This window comes from Lutjanus erythropterus, chromosome 13 (assembly GCF_056507025.1).
Source record: "Lutjanus erythropterus isolate fLutEry1 chromosome 13, fLutEry1.hap2, whole genome shotgun sequence".
Taxonomy (NCBI): Eukaryota; Metazoa; Chordata; class Actinopteri; order Lutjaniformes; family Lutjanidae; genus Lutjanus; species Lutjanus erythropterus.
The window spans coordinates 23,330,024-23,351,860 of NC_139329.1; the positions used below are offsets into that span (position 1 = coordinate 23,330,024).

The 21,837-nt window shown below is 39.9% G+C and overlaps 1 protein-coding gene across 2 annotated transcripts; it reads right to left on the reverse strand.

Annotated features, from left to right (window-relative positions):
- Positions 1–1,234: 1,234 nt before the first annotated feature.
- On the reverse strand, positions 1,235–21,837 carry ano5a (anoctamin 5a). 2 transcript variants are annotated; one of them, XM_084733544.1, is made up of 22 exons: positions 21,562–21,837; positions 17,869–17,936; positions 17,190–17,327; positions 16,829–16,870; positions 12,203–12,310; positions 10,427–10,495; positions 9,529–9,813; positions 9,174–9,293; positions 8,681–8,796; positions 8,446–8,580; positions 7,699–7,804; positions 7,486–7,546; positions 7,086–7,237; positions 6,649–6,729; positions 4,790–5,018; positions 4,452–4,630; positions 4,232–4,329; positions 3,439–3,569; positions 2,958–3,163; positions 2,667–2,860; positions 2,152–2,257; positions 1,235–1,978 (listed from the first exon to the last, which is right to left on the reverse strand). In XM_084733544.1, the coding sequence occupies exons 1-22, from the start codon at positions 21,626–21,628 to the stop codon at positions 1,748–1,750; spliced, it is 2,922 nt and encodes a 973-aa protein (XP_084589670.1). In that variant the 5' UTR covers positions 21,629–21,837; the 3' UTR covers positions 1,235–1,747. The 2 variants fall into 2 exon arrangements, with proteins under 2 accessions (XP_084589670.1, XP_084589671.1); XM_084733545.1 differs by lacking the exons at positions 6,649–6,729; positions 16,829–16,870; positions 17,190–17,327 and adding an exon at positions 6,196–6,270 and having other exon boundaries at positions 21,562–21,836.

Here is a 21,837-nt window from a genome sequence, read left to right on the forward strand (position 1 = left end):
CATGTCAGATTTTGGCCTGGAGAAACTTGTATGAGATTAAAGCAAAATGTGACCAGCGTATTAACAGGTCCACTGCCGGTGGAGTGAGGAAAATCATCTGGTAAATCTGTGTTACACCTGTGCTGTGACCTCAATGCTGTCAAATAAACACTCAAAAAAATATAAATGCAACATTTTTGTGTTTGCTCCCATTTTTCATGAGTTGAAGTAAAAGATCTAAGATGACCTGTATGTACACAAGATGTTTATATCTCTCAAATTCTGTTTGCAAATTTGTTAAAAATGTGTGTTATTGAGTAAAATTTGCAGTTTTCTCTTGAAAAATGACATTTAACATACCAATTTTTCCCCCAGGAGAGCACAGTCATGACCTGCCCTACTCTGCCTCCGAATGGCTACTAAATGTTGCCTTTGTTTGGTTGGGTTGGTTAGGTTTACACAAGAGGAGTGATTGGTTAGGTTTAGCGTAAGAGTATCATGCAGGGCCGGTCATGACTTTGCTGTCTTGGGGAAATAAATGGATGGATTATCTTGGCTGAAGAGAGGTGGTCACTAACAAAGACTTTAACAAATTTGTGAACAAGATTTAAGAGAAATGAACCTTTTGTCTGCACTGAAGAAGTCTTAGATCTTTAACTTCAACTCGTGAAATATGGAAGAAAAAACAAAAGTGATGCATTTATATTTTTGTTGAGTGTACAATGCTCACATTTGTTGCAGTACGTGTAAAAAAATAAAATAAAATAACATAAGCTTACGGTATATGACACTGAAACCCTTCATACAGCTGTAAATACATATAAATGAGGAAAATATCCAATACAGCCAATACCCATTAAAAGCAAGCTCTCATTTCCAAATATTATCTGTTAACTGTTATAGTACTGGCAGACAGAACCAATAATATTAAGTATGTGATATGTTAAGGCATTCAGTTTTTTTTGGTTACTCGTAGTGGCACTTAAATAAATAGTCTTGTATTAAAACAAGAGTAAGTTGCCTGTCTTAGACACAGTGTATCTCCTTCTTGTCTTACAGCAAATTTTGATTATCCTCAGCATTATGATTAACAACATAGGAGTGAAAAGCCATACATATGAGAAAGAGGTTTAAATTTCAAGCATGCATGGAGACTTGGTCTTTCACCTGTGTGCATGTCCACTATCAACACCTTAGTACAGGGGTTTTCAAAGTTTGAGACTGTGGGCCTCCCCTCAGACAAAGCTTGGTGCTTAGTTTCACTTAATTACTGGATGTCTGTGGGATCATATTTGGCTCCCAACTGAGCCAGGCCTAATTTTGCTGTTTAAAATGAGTTCAGATGACGCAAAAAAATGGAAAAGGGTCTGTACAAAGACTTTTATCAATTTCTGACTCTTGCAAATTGGGAAATACAGTAAAATTAACCAATACTGACTCCCTCTGGACAATCTCTGGAACGAAATCAGAGACATTTGGGCTATTCTATGTGATCTCCTTTTTACAACTAAAGAACTATTTTTGTCACAGTCTCTGAGCCACCCCGGAAACTGTTTGGAGCCCACTGGGGAAACCTGCCTCCCACTTTGAAAACCTCTGCATTAGTAGAAGAAGGATAGCTGTGAATTGAGAAAACCTCTAGCTCTTTAATAATAGTGCTGTGTGTGTGTGTGTACTGCCCAGACAACACAGGCACAACAGCAAAGTGATGGTCAGTTTCATAATACACAAGCATGGCAGTCTACATCACCATGCCCAGCTCGCTGCGCTAGAGACACTCTGACAGCACCTCATGTTTGGGTAAAGATGGGTAGATCATGGGTGTGCAGGTGCACTCGTTGTGGGTGTTGTGGCTGAGTTGAACCTTCAGCTTCTCCACCTCGTAGTTATGGAGGTACTCCTGGACCAGGTAGCGCTCTCGCTTCACTCGAGCCCTCACGTCGGAGGGAACGTCGGGAATCATCCAGGCCACAAAGAACTTCACCAGGAACACAACGTGCTGTGGAGAAAGAAGGCACAACAAGTTAGTTTTACTTACACACAGAACTGCAGAAAGAAAATGTGTGTGTGTGAGTGTGAGGGGGAGAATTGGTGTTACTATTAATTTAACAATTGACTGCTGCCCAATAAGTGTTGGTGGTGCTGGTGAAAGCAGTGCAGCCTGGTTTTTACCTCCATGGTGATGATAAAAGCCAGCTTGGCAGCCAGAATATGCCAGAACTGCATGGTGTGGGAGTACTGCTTATCATGGCCAGGAGGATAGCGATAATCACGATACCTACAAAGAAAGAACAGAGATTTAAATGTCCTGAACATTTTTATACAGACTCTGATTCAAGACTGTTTAATGTCATTCTTCAATCCACTGTTCAACTATGAAGAAGTGATGATTACTCTGGTATTATACTGCAAAATACATAATAACATCTACTGTGTAAGAGGGCATTAAAACAAGTTATCATTATAATGATGACTGATGACTTCTGAGAATCTTTACAGAGAAAGGCAGAGAGCTGATAGAGAGCTGAACAATATGATGTCAAACCAAAGCTGACCTTTGACCCTTTAGGATATAAACTGTCATCACCTCATTTTATTTTTACTTTTATTTCCAAAATTATTTCCATGTCTTTTAAATATTATTAACATAGAAATCACTCTTAAACAGAGCCTAAAATCACACACACCTGCAGGTGGTGATGGAGCTGTTGAACCAGAAAGGGTTTTCGCTGTCCTCAGGCCTGTTGGCCTCTGGGAACTCAGAGATATTAAACACCGACAGGCTGTTGCTTATGTAGCCTTTCATAGTCGTCTCTGGCTGGTAGGCATACATGTACACGAGCCGAGGGATCATATCAGAGGTGAAGGCCACAATGAACGCCTGGAGAACAGGAAAGAAACGGTGTAAGGAAAACTATACATAAGACTGGGGGGATAATGAGCAGATAAAAAGCACACAGATGTAGTCCAGCGCTCACATTTGTGACCACAGAGAGTACAGCCATCCCGTTGAGGATTTCCTGCCAGGCTCCGATGCTGTGGGCCTTTGCTGCCACAGGACGTCTGAACTGAGTGGTGAGCTTCCAGGAGTCCACTCTGACCTCGATGACATTGTTGATAAGGGCCAGCAGGGGTGCCAGTGGGAAGGAGGCAACGAAGAGCGTGATGAAACCAAACTGGATCACTGGGACAAAGAGGAGAGAGGGGAGTAAGAGACAGAACGATGGAAACAACACCACCTGCAGGATTTCAGAAGACAATGCATCCATATGTCTTGTCGCCTATCAGGTCATCAACTGAAGATGTGTTTGTGTATGTTCCTCAACTCTGCTGCGGTATTTTTTATTAGTAATTACCAATGTTTGTCTCACTTTTTGTTTCAGTGTGTTTTTTTCCCTTGTCTGCAGCCTGTGTCTCTGGAAATCTGTCTCTGTAATAAGTTGTGCTGAATGTTTTTACCCATTTCCAGGTACTCGTAGAAGAGGCCCAGCTGTCCAAAGCCCTGCAGGTCATGGTCCTGCTCCCAGCGGCTGTACAGACTCTCTGGGTGGCTTCTTGCCTTCCTACTGCCCCACCAGTTCATCAACCACCTGAAAGGCCACATGGGGGCGATAGAGAACTTTGAGGCAACATAATTCACCCTCTGACAGCCACAGTCAGGGATTTACTTAACTGTAAACATGGGCTATAAAGAGATGACTATGTTTCGAAATGTAGAACTTTTCCATTTGAACTGTATCCTTCCATCTGAGTATATAAGTCAAGGTTAATTTCTGTACATGCTTTGCCTAGAAATTGACTATGAAGCCACTGATAATATGCCTGTTTACAGCAGACATTTTGACTTTGACATTTTGACTTATCATAGTAGCAAAAGCACACAGTAAGCCATGACAGTGGTCCTGGTGTTGTGACGTGCGATAGATAAGAGCAGGCATACATCACATTCCTGTCTTAAGAACAACCAAACCCCAACTTGAAGTGAAAAAAGTGCGTAAAAGTACCGATGCCCAGTTTGTTTTTCTTTGCCTCCCCAAAAAGTGAAGGACAAGTAAAGAAGCTGACTCCAGGACATCCACAGTCAATTCATCACAGGTTAGTTAAGGACATTGATGTATCTGCAAGTTATATGGTGCAGCTCTAAGGCCTTTGCAGAGCATTAGACTTTACCCTCTTAAAATCGTTTCTGTACAGAGTATCTGTATGCAGATGAACTGTGTTTTGGATGGTTCAGATCAGTTTGAGTACTCACGGGACCAGAGCCTCCTGGATGTTGCCCCACACTTGTTTACCAGTCATCACTATCACCAGCTGAGTGGTCAACTCAATCAAACAGCCACCAGGGTCACACTGAATGCACACAGGTTGGGAGAGAGGAGGGATGGAAAGAAACAAACATTCACTCAAATTCGGGCTCAAGTTGAATCACCAGCGATAATCTTATATAATGTACTGTAGTTTTTTTCTGGTACCTCTTCATTCCTCAGTGTGGTTCCATTGCCAAACATGTAAAGATATTTTCCAGGATAGCCGACAAACTTGCCCTTAAAGAACGCCACGTAGAAGCAGGAGGAGTAGTAGTTGACAAACTGGAAGAGGAACATCTTCACCGTCAGTTTGTTCTCATACTCCAGGTGAGTCTTTGGGATTTCTGCCAAATAGTAAAAAGTAATAAAATATTTTAAATACATAAAACAAAAGAGGAACAGATTTTCACACATATTCATGGATCATTATGAAATACATAATGGATACATAAAGACACAGAAATGTAATAATCTGGGCTTTGTTCTTCCACTCTGACGCTCACCCATGTCAGTGATCCAAACAGCCACCCTCTCATACATGAGGTTGAGGATCATGATGATGACAAAGTTGATGCAGGAGGCGGTGACAGAGGTGGCCAGCTGTGGCGTGATGAAGGGACCGACCACCTGCAGGTGGGTGGTGGGGTTATCCTTCATGATGCTGGCGAAGGCTGCGTATACCGCCAGGCGGTACGCTATCACCCCAATGATGCAGGCAATGATCAATGAGATCTTCAGGACAGAGACAACAGTGACAACATGAAAGACAACTGCAGCAAGTCACAAGACAACAGTACAGTGACAGCTAGAGATGTTCTGATACCATTATTTTCTTCCTAATACTGATTCTGATACCTGTACTTGATTATATATATGTGCATATACTTCTACCATGTCAGAAGAAAAAAAAAACTCAAAATAGCCTTTTTTTTCTTGTTTTTTTTATTTTTTAAAAATTAACAATCTGCACACAGTGGTGGTACAGAACCTTTTTTTTGCTATGCTGCAGGCCAATGTTCAGGAAGGACAATTAAGACTGAACTGAGGTATTGAAGGAGTACAAAGATTTTTTTTTTTTTTTGGTTTGGTACCATCCATACTAGAATTAATTGATATTGTATCATTTTAAACATGAGGTATTGCAAGAGTATTGATACTTCAGTTAGTGTGATTGTTGTTTATAGCCTGGCTCAGGTAACAGACAAATACATACAGAGAATGAGCTCCATGGAACATGACTTTGCTATCCTTGGAAGGAAAAAAGGAAGGGGAGTCTAATTTTGTGACTAATAAATACACAATATTGGATGGGTGTACAGACTTGTGTACCAAACTATATTGGATGCAACATTTTAGGCAGTATCGGAGGCATTTTTTGATACTAATGTCCGTATCAGAACAAACCTAGTTGAAAACAATATACCAATCTTGATGCACGAGCAAACACCAAAACATATACAGACATATGAGTGAAGCAAGGTGAATTATTGCCAACATAGAGGTTAGGATTAACTGTCATGCAAGTGTGCACACATGCCCCAAAAGAAATCTATCGTAATCTTATTACCTCATTCACATGTTACACAGCAATAATAAATTCTGGGCCAGTATGCATAAAGCCGTAAAACTGTGGTTTAAATGGATTTTAATGCTAAGAATTATCAGAACTTTGTCTTTTTTTTTTTTTTTTTGAATTTTGTGGTATTCATATAGATTCACAAGTGTTCTGTTTTGGTCTGTGCTCCGTTTGTTACAAGTTTTATACATAGTGGCCCTGGTCACTAATTAGTGATAATGATACAGCATGATAGGAAAGACAAAAACACACAGTATGGATCTGGAGGAACAGATGGGAGATGAAAATGATTTAGATACAATACCAAACTATACCAAAAGATACAATGCTCACCCAGAATAGGACGGTGGCTCCAGAAAGACATGTGCGTGCACACTTGCTTGTTATGGGTAAGTATGGCTCCATTTCCTAAAGCAGGCAAAGCATGAGCAAGGGAGTCAGTCACCCTTTGTTATATCCTGAAAAGACAGCTCTAAAAGGCCAGGTTCCTTTAATTACCACTAGCCTCAGATGCGAGGCAGAGCTAGGCCGCCCACTCGCAGATCATTTTGTGTCGTCTTTTCAGTCCAACAAGTCCAATTCTTTTATCTAAGGGCCTCCCGGTGAAACCATGCGTTTGCAAAAACCTCTATCAAGACACTGATTCACCAGACCAACAGTGATGCAACACAGAAGGAAACTTGTGCCTCTGAGCCTTTCCAGAAATGTGTGTTATCCACACAAACTGCACCACACCAAAACCTCTTCCTCACCAATTTGGCATTCCACGTTAAGTGCTACCCTTACCCAGAGTACCACGGTGGCCCAGCACAGAAGTAATTTCCCCATTAGATCTGTAGCAGTCCTGTCAAGAACCCACTCTGGTTCCTAAAAATGGGTGGGACGTGGTCAAAGCAAATTATAGCACCCTGTTTCTGTTCATTTCACAAGTCTGTGTCTGCCACTATCACTACCTACGTCTTCTTGATTCCAGTGGGTCAGTTTTACTTTATAATATTGTTCTTAATGAACAAGTAATCCACATTCAAAACAGTTTTTTTTATTTCAGGAACTGGAATAATGAATGACTGGAACCAATTCGTATCCAATAAATGCAACGGATGCTGTAATCAGTCCAAGTCCTACATTACAGTACATCTGTCTGGTAAAGCCTTTTGGAAACTACACAGACATATTAGAACAGTATCATACAGTTTATTAGTATTTCATGAGCACACAAACACCTGAGTGATGCGGTTCATCTTGCGGTTGGTGCATTTGGTCTCGTACTCTGGCCGAAGCTGCAGCTGCTGTTGCTCCTCCTCAAAGTCAACCAGATCCCACTCATACTCGAGACGAGCCTGTCGCCTCTTCCAGAACTCCAGAAACAGCGTCACTGCAGAACATATGGCCCCCAAATGTAATTATTCAGTGTTCTGACCCTTATTCACCTCTATCGTACTGGTACAGTGGTGAGAAAATTGGTTTTGTTCTATGTGATTTGGCCAAATAGGTCTTTTAAATTCACAGTGAGCAGAGTGAGAAACAGTGTTTTGAAATGACTGATAGAGGTCCATCAGCTTCCACTAGGTGGTGCACTGGTTAAGGAAATACAAAACGCAGTGAACAGATTTTTTTACTCACCCCATATTCCCATAAATATGGCAAAAAACACCGTTCCCACATTGTCAAACAGGTGTGATTGCTGAAAGAAGAAAATGTTTGAGAAATAGTGAGATACTGAAAAATGGATCTGTTGACATTTTGCTGCAACGGCCCTTTAAATGTCACACACTGTGGGTAGAACATGAATCATGATGAATGAACAAGGACAGCTCTAAAGCCAGGATGCCTCACCCATGAAGAGTTGCATGTTGAGTTGAGTTTCCAGTAGCCACATTTCTTGTCACACAGCGGGCACATGACAATGTTACCTCCTATATCTGGACTACAGATTTCTTTACTGTAGGAACAGGGAAGAGTTTTTTTCAATTAAAGGAACAACAACGGTAAGAAAATAACAGGGCTGTACCAAATGTCTTATTTTTTTACATTTAAAGAATAAAATTTTGAATGTCTGTTGTCATATTTTATGATGTCATCACCCTAAAAAAATCTTTAGACAAATTCCTCAATTTGAATAAAGTGATTCATTGGATAAAAATTAATCTTTAATGAATAACTCATAACTCATCAGTCTCCTTAACATAAATGTGATTCATGCTGTTGTTAGACTGCTGCTGGACCACCCACTTAATACAGATGTGTGCCTCTCTTTTTGTGCAGCAAGCAGAAGAGCAAGCAGTTATTTCACTGCAGTAAAAATGTCCACCCACCACTGGAATCTATTTCTACCAATAGTATGATGCTTATAATATTAGTGTAGTCGAATCTTTATCTGCAACTGTGCAGGAACACTGGGTTTAAACAGAGTGAACAGACATGCAAAAATGTATTTGAATGTTGATTTAGATTTCAAATGCCGACATTATGAATGAAGCTTTGAAAATTCAAACCCTTCAAACTATATAGTCCTGAAAAACAACAGCTCATAATACAATGATATCAAAAGACCAACAAGCTAGTGTTCTTGATAAAAATCACCTCCATTCGTTGTCATCATAGGTGAGGAATCCGTAGACGAAACAAATGGTTCCGACTACTGCAGCAAACAGCAGCATCTCAGTGTAGAAACCCAGCCATGCAAAATAAATACCTATCTTCTCCCCGTAATATTTCCTGTTGAAGGGAAGAACATATTTGCTGTAGATTCCTCTGCTGTCAGATTAATGTTGAGTAAATACACATCAGATATGACGACTTTGTTTTCGAGTCTCACCTTATAAGATTTAGGGGCTGCTCCTTGAAGAAACAGAGGAATCTGGCCCAGTATTTGTAGAGATTATATCTCTCACTTTCGCAGTTCAGGTCTTTCGATTTTAACCAGTATCTACACTGCACGCACACAGAAGTACACAGTTCACTAGGGCTGCAAGAAAAATACTCATCACAGTTTCCCAGAGCCAGAAGTAACATCCCCAACCATCATACTACCATATAGAAGAGCAGCACATCCTTACGTTTTAGAAGCTTGGAATATGGAAAAATGACTTAACCAATTAATTACTTATCAAATTTGCTATTTTTCTTTCAAATTGATTAATTGAGTAATTGTTGCAGCTCTAAAGGTTACTACCAGATTCACTGTGTTATTGAAAAGTTAGTCATCCTTGCCTCCAACAGGATATTGCTGTTGGAAAGCACTGAGTGCACATTCCATTGAAGACTCAGTTTCTATTTCCATGATAAAAAATGTGTCAAAAGAGGCTCACATCATGCAGCGGGAAGGCAGCCGTGTAGGTGCCGTTGTTGAGTAACCTCTTGATTCCCTTTTTGTCTTTTTCTCCACATTCATCCCTGATGTATGAACAGCGGGACAGGATATAGTAGACCTGGCCAGAGAGAAAAATAGAAAAACATTTTTTTTTGTTCAGAAAAAACTGTATGGATAAAAGCAGAATTATAAAGTTGCTTCTGTATTCAAGAGTATAAGATAATGGGAGTAGTTTAAACTCTTTTCAAAAAAGTAACTAAAATGTAGCCACATGATCTGAATGTCAGGGGATTGTTTTCATTTGAAGGTTAAAATGTAAGAAGATGAGACAATAACGGTCAAAGCATCCTTACTATCCTGTTGCGAGTAGATGGGGGGAAGAATGTGTCTTTGTCGTCGATAAGGAAGAAGTCAGACTTGCTCTTGTTGAAGGGAGCTGTGAAATAATCCGGCTCCGGGTGCATAATGTGCTCAGGCAGACGGAAAGGGGTGGACAACCAGTTCATTGGCATCTCGCTGTTGTCTGGGATGTCATTGACCTTGAATGGGACCTTGATCTTCAACACGTCTGCGTAGGTGGCCAACACCTCCCATGGTGCATGGATCTTCACGAAGGAAGTCTTTCCATCTTCTGACTCCTGATGACATTGAAAGTAAGACAGGTGTCACAGTATAATCAGTGTAGCAACAACTAAAAAGTACAATTCCATAGTAAAATGACGCCACTTTTTACAGGTTTTGTGTAAAATTCATAGTTTGCAGACTATATAGCATAAAGATAAATGGCACTGCTTGCTTTCGCTGCATCATGAAGAAACTTTAATAAACAACAATAATAAGGGATTTAGTTTTATGACATCATGAAGTAGCCTGTCATCATGGGAGTCTGTTGCCTTCATTGGTAAACATCCGCCATTGCAGATGAAAATCTGAAGTGACTCAGGCAGAAGTCATGTTCAAAGATGAGATAATGTGTTAGTTTTATATTAGTCACCTTAACCAACTTCCTTCCTAACTCTAACATACCCTGTGTTTCCCTGGAAGTTAAAGCAAGGGGCAACCAAATGAAATGCACCATCGCCTTGAATAAAATTACGTATTTCTCTGAGTTTGAATATGATTGGTTAAATGGTATAATGTAAATAGATGAGTCAGCAAAATATATAACATAGGTTTAGGTTTTAATGCAGAAATGTCACATATTGCACATTTAATTACCTTTAACATTTGACACTAACTGGAAATTCTTACCAACTTATCTTCTACCTCCAGCTCCAGGCCGACTTTCTCCAGATTGGCCTCATACACCTTCCTTCTCTCCTTTAGAGGAAAACAAAGCACAAATACATATATTTTACCAGTTACCATTGTAGAACTGTGAAATCTGTTCACCAACAACATTACATACACATGAACTGTGTGAAAACCTGAATATTGGGAAAACATTATACATAAAAACACTGAGTACCGTAAATTTAAGATTGTGAAATGTACACACATATGTATTTATATGATGTCTAATGTCTGTTACATTGCATGATATACAACTGAAATAAGACTGAATTCAGCAAAGGGCTGAATTATTAAGTGAAATATTATCAAAATCGCAACATGGCCAAATGCAATACCCAAATCACAGGAGCTACAACTTTTTTCTGATAAAGGTAAAACGTGTCACAACATACCACTATAAATGAAACGCTATGGTGCTACAGAGATGCCCCAGCCTACAAATCACGTTCTCCAGATGTAAGGGAACATGCTTGTTTCGTAGAGATCGCAGCAAAAATCACATCATCATTATTTTATTTTTGTTTCAGTGAGAGCAAAATGCAGAAATCACCAGTCCCACTAAAATTATGACTCATATTGCAAACTCAGTACCTGTCTTTACCTGTTTTCTTCACATATCACTCAGCCCTACTGCAAATGTAAGTATATTAAGCTAAAATCTAAACAAAATGTACGAAATAAATTGTTCAACCGCCTAAAGAACAGACAAAATCTTAGTAAGTCAATGTGAGATGAAATGTGAAATGTGAAGAGTGCTCATCTGTTGAGACACAAAAAACACCAAAGTGAACACGGAGTCACAGTCAGCATTCACAGTCAACACAGCAGGTAGAAAAGTGGTACAAAACAACTAAAAACAAGGACTGTTTGGTGTTCAAACCAAGGTGCTGTCACTTAGCTCAACACTTCTAACAGGGGTCTAGCAGGAAGTGAAAGTTATTTGTGGTAATACATAAGTAGGACATAACGTTACCATAGAAAACTTGAAAAAAAAAAAAACTAGGCCTATGTCCTTGTTAGCGCTGTAATTCACTGTCAAATTTTATAACATAAGTGGACAATACACAGGAACAGGCCTCCTGTTTGCCCTTCCTTCTACAAAGGGAAAAAATGAAGGACTTCCTGAGCAGGCCAAAGGTCTGACTGTCACTAACAAGGCTGCTGTGGGGAAAATGCGAGTCGCCTCACTCACAGGGAGTGGTAACACAGAGATGTGAAGATTGACAGCTCAGTATCAAACTGAAAAAGTCTTTCAGCAGTCTAAAGCTGATAAAACAGACTAGCCCCAAAAAAACAAACAGAGCCAGCAACAGCATGGAAATCCTTTACTTAAGAAAATAGTGTTGAAGTGACCTCAGAAAACTCCTAGAGAGGATTACTGATAGAAGCTGAGAATAACATCTAACTTATCAGTGTTGTGGTATTTAGGGTATGCCGCTGACAGACACTATGAACTCCGAGGATATCCTGCCAGAAACCTTTCTTACTGTTTAAATGAAGAGGAAGAAATAACATCAGCTGCTCTTTTTGGTCATATTTTAGGACTTCAAGATATTTAGTTGTGGCCACAGTGAATAATATTTACTATAATTCTGCTGAGTTGGAAATGCAACAATAACAACACCATAAAACACACATCAAGAAACAAAACACCAGTTATTAGAAACATTTTCTTGCAGTTAGTGAACTATTGAAAAGTAATTGTGTTTGTGGCACCTAGATGTTGTTTCTTACCTGTTTTCTCTCACCATCTTTATCGTCAACATAGGACAGGACAAAATCAATCCTGCGCACCCCATCACGGAAGAACACTGAGTCTTTGCTTTGTTGTTGTTTGTCAATCTACGACGAGACAGAACAGAGGTCACAACATTTAAACACACACACATATATGTAGAGACAGTCAGGTACAGTATCAGCTCAACAAGTCTTTGGATGCATTCAGCAGAGCAGATAGTCAGCTACAGTTTGTGTCAGTAGCTAACAGCAAAACCCAAAGGACAAGGCGTACACACCACATCACACTCAACTGTTTGTCTCAAACAAGATAAAATACTGATTATCATATTTTCACTGCAAACACAAACAGCATGCTAAATGGAGCGTGTCATCTACGACTAAGACGTTTCATGTTGCTCATGCCCCCTTTATAGGATTCATTGAACAAGGAGAAAAAGGATTTTAAAGAAATGTTTATGGCATCACAGAATCAAATCCAAAATCATAAGAATGCCTTAATTCAAATCGTCTGTCAACTCATTAAACACAACCTCAGATTACAGGTCATTGCAAAGGATATGTGGAGGGGACTACAAATCCATAAATACCATTCTCTGCACAACAGCAGCCATATCAGGCTCCACACTAACATTTTGTACTTTATTTGTTTTAACCTTTCTGTAAACCCTGAGATCAATCTTGTCACAAAAACACTTACGTTCTGGTGACTAAAGAAATTCCAAGTATGTGTGTCAGCAAAGCCTCTCTGTGGTTTTCTCTTCAGTCACTGCAGGGCTGAAGAAAAATGAACTACACAGGAATGCTTCATGGGAGAACAGGAAGGCATGACTGCTTTCTGCCGGTGCTGCTTCAGCTGTTCAGAAAGCTAAAAATAATCATGTACCATGAACCTCTGTCATCGCTGTTCATTACAACAGGAGGTAAGTACACAGGACTGCAGAGAATTCACAGAACTCAGACATTCAGCATCACAAAAACTACAACACTCAGCCACATCTATAGCTACTGTACTGTAGCTCTGCCAGAGTTGAGCCTGTCTGTGGGGGTAGGGAGGAAAGAAAGAGCACTTTACCTCCATGGCCCACTCCCTTTATGGGTATGCATCAGCAGAAAGGCCGACCGCTTTATAGAGCAAAATTGCCTTTCTCCAGGGAGCAGACTCCAGCCCTGAAAGCACTGCTTCTCTCACTCCACTCTGATCCCCCGGATGGAGGGGCTCCATACAGTCCACTCACCTCCCAGGACAAGCTCTCACTTGCTCAGACATCCAGAGAAGGTAGAGGGAGAGAGACAGGAGGAGGGATTTGAGGAGAGAGGTAGAGGAGACTCCAAGAGATGACATCAGCACGAGGGATAGCAAAGCTGGTGCCAGCTAGCTAGCTAATCTAATAAGAGCACAGCATCAGAAAAAGGGGAGGTGACACAACAGCGCTGTACAGCACTGACCACCAGGAGATTAAAGGGATAGTTCAGATTTTTTGAAGTGGAGCTGTATAAGGTACTTATCCATAGTCAGTCTATTACTTATAGTAGATGACGGGCAGCATGCCCACAGTTTAGAGAACCAGTGGAAGTAGAAGGGTTAGTGGCAAAACATCTACTTTACTCTATTTTAGCCATATTAAAGAAGGCCCACCTACTGTGAAAAAAGAAACCAATATCAGTTTAATTATATGCTATAGTTAGAATATTTTGACTAGTTTACCTTGTAGAACATGGGAGTTTCTGGACTACTACTGAATCCAAACTGACCCTTTAAAACACAAAAGTCGCACAATAACACAAATAAACTGAGGCTGTGGCAGATGAGCAACTCCTGTGTTCTGCAAAGTAAAATTACTGTTATTGTCAAAGCCACCAGGCTGCTGTAACATTTGATTTAAAGAAGTAACATATAACAGACAATTAAACAGATATTTATTTTTTAGGTAACATTCTCAGATTTCAGCCTCTTAAATGTGAACGTTTTCTGCTTTCTGAAGTCCTCTATGACAGTAAACTGAATATATTTGGTTTGCGGACAAAACAAAACATTTGAGGATGTCATCTTGGGCTTTGCGGAAACTGACTGACTTTTTTCATTAATCGAGAAAATAATCAACAGATTAGTCAAGACATTAGTTGCAGCACATTATGTAATACGCTGACTATGGATGGAAGTACCTCATACAACCCCATTTAAAAAAAAATCTGAATTATCACTTTAAAAGCAACAGTTCCTCAAGCCAGTTGTCTAATACATATCAGATAACCAGTAAAACCTCAGCAGAAAAGCCAACTGACCACACAAAGAATCTGCTCTGATAGAGCTGATAAGGGTGAAGTAACTAGAGCACAATCTACCCACTCTGACTCAAGCGTTTAAAATTAATCAATTACACAATCTGGAGGCTGGAGGACATTTGTATAAAGTACAAATGGGATACTATCAGTTTAAAGTGCATGCAAATTGCCTCAAACATGTTGGCACAAATCCTCAAAAATATTGTAAGACAGCTGTTTTTTGCTCTACATCTGGACTACTCTACTAACTTGTACAAGCATTTATGTCTACGTGTTCAACCTTTTTAAAGTTTCCTTCTGCCAAATTCGGCATGCATACATTGTAACTACTGGTCTACACTGCCTTACAGACTGGATTGGACCATGTTGACCATGGCAGGGTGGGTGCTTTCTTTGACTGGGACGTCGCTGCAGAAACTCTCTAATTTGCTGTAATTATAGATCAGTCGTATGGAATCAGTGCATCTGCTGGGAGCTGCGTCTGCTCAGTAAAGCTGGTAAAGGCCTCAGAGTACTATACATTTGCCAACAAACCTCTAACTACTGGGTGTTTAGACATATGTACGTCTTTTATCTTAATTAAGGAGGGTAAATGTAGAACATGGTGCAAGATAAATAGGCTAGTATTTTCAGGGAGGGGTTTCTTTAAAATATTACTTTGAAAGGTCCTTTTTTGGAGCTACATGAGTTTAGAACAAAACTTCTAGGAAAATGGTCAAGTCTTTAATTTTGAATATATCATAATGTAGAATCCTCTCTTCACCCTATGACTTTTCTGAGAACAACTCTTCTATCTAGTTTCATTTTCTACACTTCAAATAGAAATGTAACTGTATAAAAACTCAGTATCATGATTATAGTGGCCAAAACTGCCACAGTCATCAGTATTATCATAATTTTTATAAAATGTGCAGAACATGTTCAAAAAGCACTGATACTGCATAATGTACAGTGAGCAAGTCGTCATGGCAAAATAAATCCCAACAGCAAAACATGCAAGACCCTGATGCAAAGCAAGCACTCATTACAGTGCTACTTACTAAACATCAATAATATGAAACAAAATATTGACTTTATTGCTTCCACTAAGACCTCCAGAATCTGATCAGAACTGCCCCCATGGTAATAGTCTATTATTCATAAGGGCATTCAGAAGTAACATACCATAGAATGCCATAACCGACCAATCAGAACAGAGTACTCCACAAAGCCATGTAATAAACACATTTAATCAATTAACCAAATTTGTCCTTGCTATATCAGTTTAACAATATAAAAGAGTCTCTTCTTTTTTGCAAAGGACATAGTTCTGTAGTGTTTGTTCAGTAAATGGTTGTTTCTTTATCTCTTCAAGCATAAACACAGGAAAGACTGTGTTTTTTCTTCAGAGCTAAAAAAAGCAAAATGAAAACTTCAATTCTCAGATTTGGAGAACCATGTATCTGGTTCAGATAAGGTCACACACTGACAACACTGCAAAAAGCTGTATGCAGCTGAAACTTCTTGTAGGAGGAGGGCCATACACCCAGCTTTCGTTCCCAGTCCTTATTACAGACTCAATTTACAGATGTGCAGCTGCCCCCCTTTAAAACTCCATGATGTGATCTTCCACTCGGCTAGCCTAAATCGTACCCTTTAGTTCTAGGGAGCCAGGTTACTAGAAAAGATTACTGCAGTTTTTTTTTTCCTGTAAAGATTAGCTGCTGTTAAAAAGGGTAATGATTCCACAGTCCATTAAAAATGGTTACACACTGTTTAAGGAAGACCACATTTTAGAGTAATCAAAGGAAGAAGCCTACGGTACATTACATGGTTAGCCACAGCAAAGTTCAGTCCTGTCATGAGCACAGGGAGGGTCATGATTACAGTATAGCCTGTATACTCTTAAAATACACACATGCACATAAATGCGCACACACAAAAGGCAGTTGCATGTGCGTATGTGTGCAAGTGTGCACTTTCTAATTATGCTGTAACACCACCAGGCTGCTGCTTTCTCTTCAGTGAAGCAGACGATTATCACAGGTGAGGACAAAGCAAGTGAAAAGGCCTTTTCCATTTTAATGAACTCTAATGATGCATCAACACATAGCTCATGCCTGCAAGTTTCCATTACTCTCTGCAGAGATAAAAACATGCCCTCCAGAAGCCAACATCAGCTCCCTAACAAGAAATGTGTATTGATTTCAACTCTGATGTCCAAGCTTTATTATCTGAATATCTATGCTGGTGGAGAAACTCAACACTGAACAGACTTTCCTTGAGAAAAGGCTGGCGGGCAGACAGACATATGTATAAAGTTGCATCACATCACAAGCCTGTTTTACCATGCCATACCCTGGAACGAAACTTCAGGAACAGTGCCCGCTTTCTCGACAGCTGTGGAGGAACCGAGTGGAGAATGAGGGAAAGCCTAACAACACAACAAATTCAACAGCATAGAGCTAAAACTGTAGCAGCAACCTTACAAGGGTGATCAAAATGGATCAAAGACACTCCACACTTACATTATATTTACACGTCATTTTAGATTATGTCCATAAAACACCTTATAACACCACAACATGCTATAAGTCAGGCATGGTCACAGCCAGATATTACTCAGTTACAAGTTTCAGTTCAGAGATGATGTGAGATAACGCAAACACGCAGACAGTGACACAGCAACATGCATCTGTGTCTTTGGCTGGTGTCTTACCCCAGTCAAAGTATTGATTTGCTCTAATGTCTGAGCCTCAAACGGTGGACTGTCACTGTGATTGGAGGGGGCCAGGGAGGCCATGCTAGTGTTCAGAGACTCACAAGTCTCTACACACACCTCAGGCGTTAAAGGAGACTTTAAGTACAGTGTGGAAGAGGGAGAATAGACAAGAGCAGAAAGGTTATCACTGACTCATGACATTTGCAGATTGTATATGAATATGACTGTACTGGAAAAATGTATGTAATCTCAAAACTGAGACTACTACTTGTGGGCTCTACTACAGATACCAGCTAGACCCTCCTGACACTTGTGGATTGTTTATTGGTGGTTGATTTATAGAGAGAGAGAGAAGGAAGGAAATCTAAATCAAGCTTTTTGCTTGTATACAATGAACTTCCTGCCATTGTGCTGGACCATCAGACAGAAATTTTTCATGTATCTGTTTGTGAAGCTAAATATTAACATGTACGATAGAGGTACAGACTACACAAACTATGCTGACACACTTGCAAACATAAACAATGGCATGGGATGTTATGAAGTTACTACTTGGAATTTTTATGAACGGAAACTCTCTCAGACTGTCCACAATCAAGGCAAAAGATGGTGCTTTACAAAATGTGTGTATGAAGGTACTGAGTGAATGCAAGCATTTGGTGAGTTTGGTGTTTACCGCAGACTGTCCCTGCTGTAGGGATCCTGTACTGGATGAGCCGTGTTGATGGTAGCCATTTAGATCATCTGCAAGACATAAAGAAAACCAGATTAGCTATGTTAAAGGGATACAGGGTTCAACATAAACTTTTTTTTCCCTACCAGCCAAATGGATAGTGAATGTTCAAATTTAACAAGCCACTCAAAACATTATCATTGCAGCAGCAGCTGTGGCAGATTAACAGCTGCAGCAGCTGTGGCAGATCAGTGGCAGTTGCCACAAAGAAGGGCAGGTCAGTGGAAGCCTCTAGATATCGCGGCAGATGCACAGCAGGTCAGTGGCAGGTGCCACTGTCATTATTTGAGCTAGGCCCTGCTAGAGAAATCTGATGGCAAGGTGAAAATATTCTAAATAGCATACACTTAAACTAATATTATTTTTTTAGGTGACTAAAATATGTTTTTCTGCTGAGAAAATTAGTTGAGCATTTCTTGCTTAACTGATATCTACTTTAAGTAATACACTATGGATATGGTTGAGTACCTCATATAACCACACTTCAAATAATCCAAACTATCCCTAGGCTCATCACAATCATAGTGATTCTCAGACAGGCGGGTTGGTGGCAGTACAGTTAAGTTTCAGGCACATGAACAGCTGCTTGAATTAACCATGGACCACTGACTGACAGCCAATGTTGTGGTCTATATTTGGGGAGCATTTTGTGGCACCACTCCCACAGGCCAGACAGCATGACTTAACAGGATCACATTGAAAGAGGTGCACACAGCCATGTTGCTGTGCTGTAATTCTACCACTACAGGAATGACTGCAGCAAACGAGACTGTTAAGTGCGGTAAACCCCCTTCAGAAGTGAAAGCTACTCTTGAACACAAGTTCCACTTTTACCTGCCTTTCATTGCCTGTCAAATACAATTAATCCCTTCCAAAGTACAATCTGAGAACACATGATTTACATAAACAAATGGAAATGCAGAAGGACCAGCAAAAACAAACATCATGTACGGCTGGCAACACCATCACCAAAAAAATAAGGCAAAAGACGGTTTGAGCCTCAGTGTCTGTGTGTTTAAATAGAAATGCAACCATCGTAATTGATGGTCTGTCTGAGGTTATATTTAGTCTGGACTCAACACGGAAAATGTGCTTACACTGACCTGAAACAAGCATTCGAACCTTGTAATATGTAAACTTCTCTGTCTCTCCGTTATTACATACCAAGTTAAGAAAGTACAAGTTAGTGGTTCAGAACTAAAATGAATGACATTTATCATAGACACTCAACTCCAGAACTAGAACGTAGCACAGCTTGTGAGGCAGTGACAACATTTTGCTGTTTTCCCTTAAGCCTTACTTAAATGACACAGCTCCTGATAATGTCTCACAGTAACCAGGTAACAATTAAAAGAAATTTAATTGTATCAAGGATATGAAAATCAAGCTTGCTGTTATCATTTGCATACACAGAATGCTTATTTTTACCAATATATTTTGATTTATGGCAGGATGTGGAACCTTAGAGGGGGAAGTTATCCACCAGCAGTGACCCCTTGATGAATCTTTGACATTCAGTACTATACAATATCATTTACAGAAGTGTTGGACTCATTTTGGATACTTTTATGGAAGACAACTTCTTGTGTCAACTTCTGTAAAAACAGTTATAACACTGACTTTTGTTTGGATTGCTTCCAAAACATATTTCTTCCACAACACACGAGAAAAGCTCTCAAACAGCTGAACATATTTTTGCACAGTTGGGTGCAATATTAGAGCACTCAGTATTATCCAGTCAGCTATGCCAAGAGACTTTTCCCACTTAGCTAAGAAGCCTCCACAGTTAAGGCTTTGTTCAAGAGAGAACAGCTGATCACAGTCAAAATACCACAAGGCTGCTTCTGTCTCTCTTATGTATTACCACAGCAACCAAACAGACTCCAGAGAACAAACCTCATGTACATCCTAATTTACACAAAGCGAGTTATTTTACAACTCAGCTATACTGATAATAAAATGCAAATCCTGCTGAATCCTGAAACAGTGACAACAAATATAGCTGCGCTGGATTTTGCACTCATTGTTATTTAGTGTTATCGCTGCCACCTTGCAAGGAAAGGTGTAAATGTAAATTCAGCAGACTCATTTCAAACTGCTAAATTTTGTATATAAACAACTTGATCTGGTTTTGTAATCGTGTTTGTAAGTTTGATTTGAACACATACACCTGCTTTAACAGGTCAGTTCACATATCAAGACAATGTCAGATAACTAATCCATATTTACAGTAAGAGTGAGAAGTGATGCAACAAACAACAATCCACGCTAGTCTTTCATTGCTCGGTCAGTCAAACCACAACCACGAATACTTTGGAAATCCGTACCTACAGTAGCCTGTGTTCAACGTAGTTTGGATCTGTATTTAAATACAGTGCACACAGAGATTGCAAGCAAGCTGTGAGACTTTCAGCTGCCCACATGTTTTGACTTGTGTGAGAGTGCAGTCAGATTTACCTTCAAATGTCACTTAAGGACTCTCAGATTATATGTTTTTTCATTCATTTAAACTCTGAATGTGTTGTCTGAAAAACCATCAGTCTGGGGATATGTAATCGTTACAGGAAGACTTTTGCATGTATATTCACAACCTGAAAATTCACTTTTGCTGGTCTTCTCTCTAACGGTAGGAATACAACATAGATATTACGTTCTGATGGTTTGTGGAAGAAGAATCTACAAATGATGTATCAAAAAAAATCGGAGTATGAGTATTACTGTGATTTAAAGCTGTGGAGCTGTGAGTGTGATGTGAGAAAAGAAAATGCTTCCAGTGTTATCTTAACACACAATAAACACACAACACCAAGGTAACAGTATCTAAAGCTCATGATCCTGTAGTGATCACTCACAGTCTCAGTTACACTGCTCCAACATTACTCTCCCTATCTGAAACACAACACTTTTACATTGATTTATACAGGTAAGGATTGCTAGAGAACATCCAGGGTGACTCAGTCTCCATTCAGCAATACCATAAATGGATAAAAAAAACCAGTCCTCTGTCTAAGCGTTTGTTTAAATTCACATTTAGCCAAAAGTAGAGCGGGATTTGGGGTTTGTGCTGGTGGATAAGTGGCTGTCTCCAAGTGACAGAGTGTTTCCAGTAAGCAGGCCAGCTGTCAGAGGCTGGCTAGCTGGCTGGATTTTGAGTCACTGATGCTTTCATGGAAAGAAAGTCAGACCATGAGCTGCTTATGGCGTTAAAGGGGGAAATGTGCAGGGTGGATACATTTTAAAACAGTTGTACATAGGTGTAAAGGGTGTTGCTATTAGCACAGTAAACACCCAGTTTCCCAGTTGTCCCAAGAAGGAATGCCAGTATATACATGTGATTGTATGTGTTGTTTACCTTGCATGTAAATTGAAAATGTTATTTATGTAAACTATTTGTACACAACATTCATATTAAATGATATTTAAAAGTTTGTTGTTTTAATTTGATTCTTGTTTAGTATTCCTAGAAAGGTTTAGCTATTTTTTAAAGTTATTCTTAAGGTCGTCTAGGCTGGGGAATACCAACCAAAGCTTAGTCTTAATTGATCTCCCAGTAGGACGGTGCCTTATCTAAACAGTGCTTATCACAACAAGTCAACTTCATAGCAACATTTTCAATGAAAGCTGTAAACTACTCACCACTGAGAGAGTCTGTCGGGCTCATCTCAATTAGACTGTCACCTCCTTTCCCCGTTATTCGGTGCATGTTGAGTTCCCTCGTGTATCCACGTCGTGCTTATCGGTCCTCAAGCGCAGCAAGGTATCCCCAGCCAGATTATTTCCCGGGCCTCCCTCGCCTGAACACCGAGTCGCTCTCCTTCACAGTCGTCCTCTTCAGAGACGCCTCGGCTAGCGGACCAGGCTAAGTTGGCAGACTGCCCCCCTTCACCCACTGACCGCTAACTGCTGCATCAC

What these genes read in the sequence shown, in the direction of transcription:
- ano5a (XM_084733544.1), bottom strand. Translation starts at nt 21,628, where the DNA reads ATGCACCGAATAACGGGGAAAGGAGGTGACAGTCTAATTGAGATGAGC. An exon ending in AAGATGGTGAGAGAAAACAG is followed by an intron (nt 10,496 to 12,202) that starts GTAAGAAACAAC and finishes TTTCCTCTAAAG; the next exon opens with GAGAGAAGGAAGGTGTATGA. An exon ending in TGGAGGTAGAAGATAAGTTG is followed by an intron (nt 9,814 to 10,426) that starts GTAAGAATTTCC and finishes CAATGTCATCAG; the next exon opens with GAGTCAGAAGATGGAAAGAC.